Source organism: Cryptomeria japonica, chromosome 4, assembly GCF_030272615.1.
Source record: "Cryptomeria japonica chromosome 4, Sugi_1.0, whole genome shotgun sequence".
Taxonomy (NCBI): domain Eukaryota; kingdom Viridiplantae; phylum Streptophyta; class Pinopsida; order Cupressales; family Cupressaceae; genus Cryptomeria; species Cryptomeria japonica.
The window spans coordinates 216,691,033-216,702,526 of NC_081408.1; the positions used below are offsets into that span (position 1 = coordinate 216,691,033).

Sequence of the window (11,494 nt, forward strand, 5' to 3'; positions counted from 1 at the left end):
TTATCCTATTGAAAATTGTGGCATTTATTAACCATGTGAGTAGCACTCTAGTATTAGGAAAGTGCATGGAAATGATATAGAAAAAGTGGCCAAATGATAAATTTTTTCAATAGCACACTCATATTATATTGCAAATCACATTTAACACGAGTTCATTTTCATGCTTGTATAGTGTTTTGTAACTACAAAATGTGTTCATGTTTTGTAGACATGAAAAGAAAAAAAATTCCTTAAATCTTTTGCATGATATTTATTCTTACAAAGATTTCATCCATGATTGTATGGAATATCACTAATATATCATGGTAAATATTTAATTTTCATGGTACACCAACAAAAATAAAGTCTTCATGATTATTTCTCAAATATTTTGAAAGATCTACACCACGAAGGAATTTTTGATTGATTCATAGGTTTTTGAAAGCCTTAATATTGTTTGAGAATACTTTATTTCATAAAAAAAATCACTAATTTTCTCACGTGTCCTGTAGTTTTTGAGTTTTTGAAGGTTCTATAGTGACAATGGTGGTATTATTGTCACAAAATCACTAATTAAGTTGCCTTTGCATTGAATGAATATGAGGTATTAGTTGTAGGCATATGTTTACAAATATGCAATTAAGTTGTGACATTGATTATTATACCTTGGTTGAACTACCACCCTTCCTAGGACTGCTACTCTTAGGAAACCCATTATTAATATTACCTTGGTTTGAGTGGACTACTGTCACAAAAATAGGATGATCATGCTAGTGTGTAATACTATCTGTCTTACAAAGAATTGTCAATGTACCTCTATTTGGTGCATTTCACCATTACTATGCATTGGATCTTCAAGGTCACCATGCAATCATTTCAAGAATGGTTATAAGACTAAAATAAATATTAGTAGTTGAGGGCATGTTATAGATATTTATGACTATCTAAATATAGTAGGATTATTGTAATGTTTTTGAATGTGACACTTGTATCTCAAACCTAGGATGCATCCATGTGTAGTTGTTTGAAGACCATGAAACCTTAGGATGTGTTGTTTAAGAAAAAAATTATACACAAAATGTCACCTTTGTATCCTAGGAGGACAATCATGCCCAAATACTATTACAAGAGCTTTAAATGGTTATTTTTTTATTCTAAAATTGGCAAAAGGGTGTGGGTTGTCATAGTTTTAGGTTAATCTCTCAATGTGTTGACGTTGAGGGAATATTTAAATATTGTTGATAAGGTTATAAAACACATAAATTTCTCTTTAATAGTTCTTCTTAACACACTCATCCCATTATATTCTATCTATACTATTACAATTATGTCTCTCATTATGATTAAATACCTTAATGTTATATTTATTATTAATTGTTATTACTTTGAAATATAAATAATTGTAAAACTTAAAATTAAAATTAAGAAAGATGGCTTTTTATTGAAACATCAATGCTTTAGCCCTACAACCAATGTAGATGGGTTTTTTTTACTCTATTTCAAGTCAAGCTCCGGTTTATTTCCAGTTTAGAAAAGAAAAGAAAAATAATGGTAGCTCATGTGTTAGTTATTCTAATTCCGAAGTGAGGCCATGTAAATCCAAAGATTTTTTATTAGGTGTAATAAAAATTATGATTTTTCTATGCTCTTTTGAAATTTTTAATCAATTGACAATTTAGGACCCTATCTACCAACTAGAACTCCAATTTATATTGAATGCTTGTATGCTATTCTTAAAGTTGTATTAAATATATATAGTATTTATATATATTTTTATGGTTAGTCCATCTATCTACACCATTAATTGTGATTTTCTTATTTTTAAAATATACCTTATTTATAATTATAATTGTTCAAGAAAATTATGTTTAAAATTTATCAATTTTTAATTGTTGATTGAAGACTTAGGGGAGTTAAGGGTATTGAATTGGTGTATAGGTTTTGTAATCTATTTACTTTTCTAGATTTCCATCATTTGTAATTTATTTATCTTACATTGAAGTTATTCAATCATATTTGTATATTCATGTTGTTATTTTTTAGAGTTATTGGTTAAGTGAAAAACAGGTTTTGAAGGGCCCCAAAACCCTTTACAAATAAAAAAAGGGATAGAGATTGTCTGCTCAACAAAGAGGAGAGAGCCACAACCAAAAAATAGAGACTGCCTCGAAAGGCAATAGACAACCCAACCTAGGATAGGGCCAGAAAAACCAACCCAAACAACCCATTGCAAGGGCCCTCAAGATTTACAACCAACTTTGTGAGAACAAAGAGTCATATCAAAAGAAGGCTTGGACGTATTTGAATGCTTCCCCTTAACAGTAATCCAACCCTCTTCAACATTAGCTACCACAACAAACTAATCCAAAGAGCCCATCACCAATCTATCTGGAATGAGAGAAGGAGCAACAGTAGAGAGAGCAGCAACCGTCGCGGGTACAGGATCAAAATCAGGATATGGGGCAAATGATGTATCAACACATGGTAAAGTAGCTGGTAGGGTAAGAGGTATCAAACCATTTTCAGCAAAAGAGACAACAACATCCTATATCCCAACATTTTTAATCACTAAACCATCCTTAGTAGTGACCGAAGAATCATTCTTCGCCAATAACGAATCTAAACCAGCTAAAGTCGAAGCCCCAACATCCAACGACACATTAGAAGTGTCCAAAGATTTATTAACTGTGTAATGTTGGTAAGAGACCCTCGACCACCATGAAGCCGCAATATTTTTCCTCTCAAGCCCACAATTCCCAACCACGTGACTGGTTTTAAAGCATTTACGACACCTGAAAGGAATACCTTCGTAATTTAAAGTTTGGACCCAACTGCCAAAAGAGGAATTAATGACAATCTCAGCTGGTAGTCCCTTAGACACATCTAGCTCCACCAGAATATGAGCAAAAGTAGTGTGATTAAGGTCAAAGGATTCATTATACACCATGATGAAACTCCCAATAGCATCACCAATTTCCTCAAAGAGAGAATCAACCCACAAATGGAGAGGAAGATAAGGGAGCCGAAACCAAATCGGAATTTTGTTGAACTTCTCAGAAAGGGGGTTAAAATCAGAATGCTAGGGTTTGGCCAAAAGTGACATTTTATCTTTCTCATAGAAAAAACTTTCACACCAAATTTTTCTTTTATCCTTAGCATTCTCAAATTTAGCAACAAAGAAACCTTTAGCCATAGGGTAAATGTGTACAGTACCAATAATGAGTGGATCCCAGTGATGAAAGATCCATTTATGCAACTCTGGGAGGTTGGGCCAAATACCCTTGAATCTACAGATAACTCCATGCTCCGTAAAAACCTTCACATTATTCTCTATTTTCCAATTTGAGTCCTTATTCACATTAACAGAGGCTGCACAGGAGACAGGGATAAAACCCCTTCCACCCCCTCTGCGAAATTTTGTAGACGAAGCCTGCAACACCCGGTCAGAGCCAATGCAAGGGCCCTCAACAACTACTGTCGCCCAGGAGGTATCGACAAGAGCATCAATGGTAGACTGGTTCGAGATATCGTTGGGGAGAGTTGCAGGGGAACAAGCGGGAACAACAGGCGGAAGCATGATTCAAACCCAACACAGAATAAAACAAGATAAAATTAGTATGTATATTTTTTAGAGTTATTAGTATGTATGTTATTTCATATATCCTGAATTTTGTATCTATGGTTTGAACATTATTTTTCAACATATCTATTGAAAGCCATCTTAGACCCAAATCTCATATATTCTAAGTCATTTTAAACCCAAAAAGATTCATTCCATTTCTATGTATGTCGACCACGCATAAACTTCAAAGTCAAATTTTACCTTCCTTAACACTGCATACCTAAAAGTCTAAACTACCACGTCTTTGCACACCACTTTCTCCAACATAGAATTGCATCTAATAATACAATTTCTTAGGAATTGTACCCAAATTTCCACTTTTGTTCTAAGTTAATTTGACCACCTGACAACAAACACTAATTAGGGGTGTCGCCTATGAGGCCACCAGAATGCACGAGTCCCATAATGTATTTTAGAAATTTAAGTTATAAAATACATTATAGACCAATGCATTCTAATGACCCAATAACCATTTGGCTAAAAAGAATCTCTGCAAAAGAAAATTTGACCAATAATTATTTGAACAGTTTTTAATGTTCTTTTTCCTAAACGTGTATCCAGAAATCAAAAATGAAAATCCTACCCAGAAAGGACTTGTAAATTTTTTTTAACTCTTCCGGATAAGATTGTGAGGTCTCTTTTTCATCTCTTTAATAGCAACCTTTGGGTTGGTTGCAGCTCATGCGGTAGGTACTTGTTTCATATCCCGGGTGATGCCATGTAAATATAATGGAGCCAGAATAGACGCATCCGTAAAGCTTGCCTCTCGCGGGATCTCCGAGTCATAGCCCATTACTCAGACCGACCAGAATCCTTTCACCCACGCTTCAAATCTCCTATGTACAACCTACTCTTTGAAAAAAGCCAGAAAAAACTACGTACTCTTTGACCAGGGCTTTTTTTTGACTGTGTTTCATATCAAGCTTTGGTTTATTCCAGTTTAGAAAAGCAAAGAAAAATAATGGCGGCTCATGCGTTAGTTGTTCCATATCCCGGACGAGGTCATCTGAATCCCATGATGCACCTTGCTTTAAAGCTTGCCTCCCATGGAATCTCCGTTACATTTGTGCTGACAGAGTCCTGGCACAAAATCATTACACAGGCCGATGAGGATCCTTTAAACCATACTTCAAACCTCCAGGCCGCTCTCATTCCAGACTGTGTAGTAGGGGAGTCTCAAAGGGGGGAAAACTTCATCGAATTTTTTCACTCCCTTTCAAACATGGAAGCTCATGTGGCTCACCTCCTAACCAATCTGAATAGCTCAGAAAAACCTGTGACATGCATTGTCGCCGATATATTCCTCAAGTGGACTGTCCCTTTTGCTAAAAGACATGCTCTGCTCTCTGTTTCGATGTGTCCAATGTCTGTCACAAGTTTTTCCATCTCTTATCATTTATGCTTAGGTATGTGAAAAAGGAAAACTTTAATTAATTGTTGCAATTGATTGATTTCGTGGAAAGAAATAATTGATTTTTTGTTTTTTTCCCGTTGCAGGGTTGGAAGGATGGAAGGATTATATTGCCAGATCGCCTCCACAACCAACATATTCTCCATTACGCAATGAAATTACAGAGTGTTTGGCCAATGTGAGTACAACCGATTGGATTGTGGTGAATTCCTTCTACGCCTTGGATTGCAAAGCAGTGGAGATACAGCGCCACAAAACCCCCGTTTACTGTGTGGGTCCCTTGAACATGGGTTCCTCTTCAAAGCTTCAGACTCACTGTATTGAATGGCTGGATTGCAAACCAGCGCGGTCGGTTATCTATGTTTCCTTCGGTAGCTTCATGACTGTGGAAAGATCTCAGGTAAGGGAAATAGCAGACGGTCTCATGAAGAGCGGGTGCTATTTTCTGTGGGCGCTTCGTCCAGATAAAGAGGCGGGTCATGTCTCAGAGATGTTGCCGACTGGATTTTTGGAGGAATGTAAAGGGCGGGGGGTAATTGCGCCCTGGTTTAGGCAGGCGGAGGTTCTGAAACACCCTGCCGTAGGAGGGTTTTTGAGCCACTGCGGGTGGAATGCGGTCATGGAAAGTGTCTCGGCGGGTATTCCCATGTTGGGATTTCCTCTTGCAGCGGACCAGTTTTACTATTGCAGATTCATGGTGGAGGAATTGAAGTTTGGGTTAGGGCTGAAAAATGCAGAGGATGGAAAAAGGATTATAAGAGCTGAAGAAGTAGAGATAAAGGTGAGAATGTTGATGGAAGGGGATGAGGGTTTGAGAGCAAGACAAGCAGCAATGAGATTTAGGGATTTGGCCGAGAAGGAAGTGAGCAAAGGAGGAGGGTCTGCAACTAATTTGGAAGTGCTAGTGAATAGTCTGAAAGTAATTTGATAAATCGAATTCCAATAGTATTTCATGCCTCGCTTTTAGGCTTATTTATCAAATATTTTTAGTTTACATGATTTCGGCGCGAGTTTAATAGAGCCCTGATCCATTGTTTTGTCTTAATTTATAAACTGGATTATGACTCTCTTTTTCTCTGTCTGGTGGGTTGTTTTACGCAGTTGTTTATTCATCAAATTCTTGTTTTAGTGTGTACTAGTAGCTATAGCTCCAGCTGCTATTAATGGAATCTCTGTTAATTTCAGCTTTAAATTCAATTTAAACAAGGGTCAGTCCCTGCCAAAGGCTGCGAGCCGCGAGGCAGTTTGCAACAAAAACAGTTTGCAAAATGTTGCCAGAACAGTTTGCAGTGATCCCTGTTACGGTATGACTGTCATTTGGCAGAATTGTTTGTGTTTAGCAGAGATGTCTGAAATTTTTAAGTATTTTAAAATCGAAAACAGGGGAATAAAGGAATAACTGTTTACTGTTATTACAGACAGAGATGGGATACTTTAACTTGGCCATGGTCTTGCTTAAGATCTCTAAAGCTGTTTGCTTTAACTAGCATTGATGGTTCCTGAAATGATGATCTAACTTATCACATCAAATACAAACTAAAGTTTCCCGAAACGAAATTGTATTACTCCTCTGACACTCGTATTTCATACTCAAGCAGATGGAGGTTTTTTAGGTTTTTTTTATTGGAGCGTTTCATAGTGACTGAGTGAAGGATTCAGAAATATCCATTCCGTCAAAGCGATCTGAGCTGCGGAGTTCTAATAAGGTGACCGTTAGACCAAAACTTAATCCCGTTATATTGTTAAGCCTTGTGAGAGGAAAAATATTATACAAAAGACATACATTTGTTTTTTAGGCTTCTTTGGATAGCAAACAATGGTAGGGCATGCAATAGTCGTCCATTTCCAGGGCGAGGCCACATCAATCCCATGATCCATCTAACCATAAAATTCGCCACTCATGGAATCTTTGCTACATTCATCCTAACTGAATTCTGGCACAAAGTCATCACACAGGATGAGGATGATGATTTATCCTATGCCCAAAAGCTTGGCCTGGACATTCAGGCTGCCCTCATTCTAGACTACGTGATGGGAGGGGGGTCATAGAGGTGGGCAACATGATGGACTTTTTTCTGTCGTTATCCAACATGGAAACTCATCTGAAACTGCTTGCCGACAAGTTGAAAGTTTTAGCAGTAATAAATTAATTATCTGTATGCCCTGTCAGCACAGACCTGAAGAATCAATAATGGTATAGCACTTCTACCATACTTAAGATTAAATCAGAAGTGCAAAAAGTTCAACACACAACTTTAAATCAGAAATTATGAAAAGAACAAACAGCAATGCTGAACTGTATGATTTCTCAGTACTGTGCGAACAGTAAGAAAAAATAAATTGAAAACTGTATTTGTTTCATAAACTGCGTACAAATTTACCTAGCAAATATTTCCCATTATTTTTTATAAATAATGTAAGAAGCAAAGCATCTTAAAGCTTCTCTAATGTGAGAAAGGTAAATTTAGGTTTTGGATGCTGCATTAACACTCATAGATTGTCTAAAATTGAAAGATAATTTACTAACATAAAAATATTAACTTACTCTGGCACCACAATAGGGATGACAATAATGCATATAGGTCAATCTAATTTGAAATGTCTACTAGTATGCATAAAAAAAAATACATCGTTCTTTATTTTGTGAGGGTGCATCTTAATGTATCAGATGATCAAGCACAATGGTTGCCTTAGAAATGCACATAAAAATATCTATTGAGAGCTTCCTTATCTTGTGACTCTCACTTGTTTATAATAATTTATGATTTTCATGAAACTTTTTCAAACTTGAATTTTGTTCTTATTTATCCCTTGATTTTGAATTTGTACTCCTTTAGCTTACATTATGAATGACTTCATTGAGAAGATGTAGCAACTATCAAGTTAGGTTACTCTTACATTTTCAATTCTACTTTGGTTTTATGGTCAGGTTTCTCATTCCTTTTGATAAAGGCGAGCAAAAAAGTAACAGAAAAGCCAACTATTACAAAAGTACCAAAGAACCAGTAAGTTCATTACCAAAACCCATCAAAAAGATGTACCAAAGAGGTTTTTTATACAAAAGCCTAAATTCTCACCCTTTCAACATGTCATATTTTTTCCATTATATCCCAAGTCAACACACATGATTAGAAGAATAAATGACTATTAATATTGTTTTAAAATGTAGGATGATTATTTGTATCAGAATATAATCAACCATATGAAAGAAATGAAATTAACAAGCTATAAATTTCAATTTTGTTATCATTCATTCGTAGTAGAAAATAAATACACTAGAATAAATTAGTTTGCATATTTGTTCATACTTAGTCTCCTAATGAACATTTTATGGCAATTTTTGTAGTTTTGATTGAGGCCAAAATATTCAAAGAAAGAAAGCAAGATCCTTGTGCTTCATAAGCAAGAGAAGCTTTTGCAAGAAGAGCAGAATCATTCTCAAAAAGTTCCTTTTGAAATTTGAAGATTAGTAATTTTTTCTTCTAAAACATTCTCTTTGGATGAATTTACAAGCTTTAACTTCAATTGTAATCATCTAGGAGAGGAGATGTATGTCACAACAAAATAAAATTTCGAATGTAAAGAGCTAAGAAGACAATATCAAATCGAACTATTCTATAAATGGAATAGGTGCCTTGAGAAGGATATATGTTAGTACCTTTTATGTTTTATCTTTTTGTGTGTGGCATGTATGTGTCTGCCAGTTGTATATTTATGGTAAAAGATATTTATATTTATATTAGAGAAAATTAAATTAATTTAAATTAAATCTCAACCGTTTAAAATAAATTAAAAGCTCAACCATTAAATTAAATATATTTTTTAATAAATTTCTTTCACAATTTATAATGACTTTTTCATTTCACCTTTATTTATAGTTTTACAAATAAACTCGAACTTTGACTGACAATTTAACAAAGTACAACCGTTTGTGTAAGTAAGAACGTGCATTGCTTTGGGTACTGTTAATAAACGTGTATCAGCATTTTCACCGATGTTTATCACCCAATAAATAATAACAATCTTGGATTCAAGAACTTTATGTAGACAAAGCCTAAAAAAAATGCCAAATTTTAGCTTCCTCACATCACAGATAAAAGCCTAATCTTTGCACGCCACTTTCTCCCACATAGAATTGCCTCGGAATCGTGCAAAAATCTCCATTGCTGTTATAAGTTAATTTTACAGCCCGACAACAGACACCCTAAAAAACAATTGTGTCCACGAGAAATTTTGTCGAGCAATTATTTGAATAGTTTTCTATACTCTGTTCAGATCTCAAATATCAAGTTCTGGCTTAGTTGCAGGGCGAAAAAGCAAAGCAAAATAATGGCAGCTCATGCAGTAGTTGTTCCATATCCCGGGCGAGGCCATGTAAATCTAATGATGCAGTTCGCCTTAAAGTTTGCCTCTCATGGAATCCCCATCACATTTGTGGTGACAAAATCATGGCACAAAATCCTTACCCAGGCGGACCAGAATCCTTTCATCCATGCACCAAACCTCCAGGTCGCCGTCATACCAGACTGCGTGGTGGGGGAGTCGGAAAGGTGGGCTAACATGGAAGCCTTTTTTCAGTCGCTGTCAAACATGGAAGCTCATATGGCTCAACTCCTAACAAATCTTAGTCTCTCCGAAACACCCGCAACATGTATTGTCGCCGATGTATTTTCTCAAGTGGGTCGTTCCTTTTGCCAAAACACAGGCTCTCCAATCAGTTTCGCTGTGTCCAATGTCTGTCACAAGTTTTTCTGTCTTTTATCATTTAGACTTGGGTATGTAACTATAACTTATGATTACAGTTGCATGAATGCAGGCTTGGTGGGAAGACGGAACTGATTTTTTGGGTTTTCTCGTTGCAGGGCTTCAAGGGTGGAAGGATTTTATTGCCCGGTCCCCTCCGCTACAACCGACGGACCTTCAAGCCGATTTTATGCCTCCTTCTCCTCTGGGTAATGATGTAGTATAATGTTTTGCCAATGCGAGGACAGCAGATTGGATTGTGGCGAATTCTCTTAACGCCTTGGATTGCAAAGCAGTGGAGGCACAGCGCCACAAAACACCCGTGCAGTGTGTGGGTCCCTTCATCATGGGCTCCTCTTCGCAGCTCGACACACATTGCAGTGAATGGCTGGATTACAAACCGGCGGGTTCGGTCATCTATGTTTCCTTCGGCAGCTTCATAACTGTGGCGAGAGATCAGATAAGGGAAATAGCCGCAGGTCTAATGAAAAGCGGGTTGCTATTTTCTGTGGGTGCTTCGTCCAGATAAAGAGGCGAGCCATTTCTCGGAGATGTTGCCCACTGGATATTAAGACGAATGTAAAGGGCAGGGATTAATTGCAGCCTGGTTTATGCAGGCAGAAGTTCTGAAACATCCTGCAGTGGGAGGGTTTTTAAGCCACTGCGTCTCAGCAGGTGTTCCCATGCTGCGTTTTCCTCTTGCAGTGGATCAGTTTATGAATTGCAGAATGATGGTGGAGGAATGGAAGTTTGGATTGACGCTGAAAAAGGCAGAGGATGGGAATAGGGTTATAAGAGCCAGAGAAATAGAGGAAAAGGTCAAAATGTTGATTGAAGGGGAGGAGGGTGTGAGAGTACGTAGAGTAGCAGAGGAAGAAGTCAGTAGAGGAGGCCGGTCGGCCATTAACTTGGAAATACTGGTGAATAGTTTAAAACTAATTTGATAAGTTGTGTAATAATTATTAAATGTTTTTGCTTTGACATGATAACTTGACAGAGCCGTGATGGATTGTTTTGTCTGGATTTATATTTGGAATAGAACTCTCCCTCTGGCGTGGACTACTTTATGCAGTTGTAACGTCATTGACTCGTTGATGTTTTAGTGTGTGGTAATAGCAATAACGACACCAGCTATTGATGTAATCTTGGTTATTTCCAACTTTAAATACAAATTTTTTAATGAAAAAATGGTTTTTGTTGGTGCAAAAAATTTGTGCAATATATAATATTTTTTTCAACTAATATTTTTATAAATATCTGGTGATGGTAAGGAATAGTGAAAAATAAAATAGTTTTATAATAAAATAAATTAAAGATATTATTGTTCTGAGATATATATTAAATAAAATAGTTTTATAGTGAAATAATGTAACGATATTAAAATTATTATTTAACTTTTTAAAAATATATAACAAGTTTTTAATTTATATTATCATTATATTTTGTAAATGTTTATTTAAAATTAAAAAATTAAAATAAAGAAGGTAAAGAGAAGGTATGTATGCTTTGTTAGTTGAGATAAATGAAGAGATTAAAAATAATATTATTAGGCTTTAGTATGTCAAAATTAGATTTTGAGTTCTTTGTTTCTATGACAATCTACTTAAACATAAAATTCTACATGATGTTATTTATCTTAGAGTGATTATTGTCTCCTTTGGCATGTTGATGTTGTTAGGAACAATGTTTCAACCTTGTTTCTAATGTTTAGATATTACAAAAAATACAATTTTAAAGAT

General features: G+C 35.8%; 2 protein-coding genes across 2 annotated transcripts; both read left to right on the forward strand.

Moving 5' to 3' along the window:
* The first annotated feature begins 4,267 nt into the window (after window positions 1–4,267).
* Window positions 4,268–6,011, forward strand: LOC131061952 (UDP-glycosyltransferase 86A1). The gene is made up of 2 exons (XM_057995789.2): window positions 4,268–5,007; window positions 5,099–6,011. Exons 1-2 carry the CDS (start codon window positions 4,563–4,565, stop codon window positions 5,938–5,940), a joined length of 1,287 nt encoding a protein of 428 aa, XP_057851772.2. The 5' UTR covers window positions 4,268–4,562; the 3' UTR covers window positions 5,941–6,011.
* A 2,949-nt stretch (window positions 6,012–8,960) lies between these two features.
* LOC131061955 (UDP-glycosyltransferase 86A1-like) lies at window positions 8,961–10,942 on the forward strand. Its single transcript, XM_057995791.2, has 2 exons — window positions 8,961–9,787; window positions 9,875–10,942. Exons 1-2 carry the CDS (start codon window positions 9,342–9,344, stop codon window positions 9,966–9,968), a joined length of 540 nt encoding a protein of 179 aa, XP_057851774.2. The 5' UTR covers window positions 8,961–9,341; the 3' UTR covers window positions 9,969–10,942.
* Window positions 10,943–11,494: the final 552 nt, after the last annotated feature.

What these genes read in the sequence shown, in the direction of transcription:
- LOC131061955 (XM_057995791.2), top strand. Translation starts at nt 9,342, where the DNA reads ATGGCAGCTCATGCAGTAGTTGTTCCATATCCCGGGCGAGGCCATGTA. An exon ending in CTTTTATCATTTAGACTTGG is followed by an intron (nt 9,788 to 9,874) that starts GTATGTAACTAT and finishes TTCTCGTTGCAG; the next exon opens with GGCTTCAAGGGTGGAAGGAT.
- LOC131061952 (XM_057995789.2), top strand. Translation starts at nt 4,563, where the DNA reads ATGGCGGCTCATGCGTTAGTTGTTCCATATCCCGGACGAGGTCATCTG. An exon ending in CTCTTATCATTTATGCTTAG is followed by an intron (nt 5,008 to 5,098) that starts GTATGTGAAAAA and finishes TTCCCGTTGCAG; the next exon opens with GGTTGGAAGGATGGAAGGAT.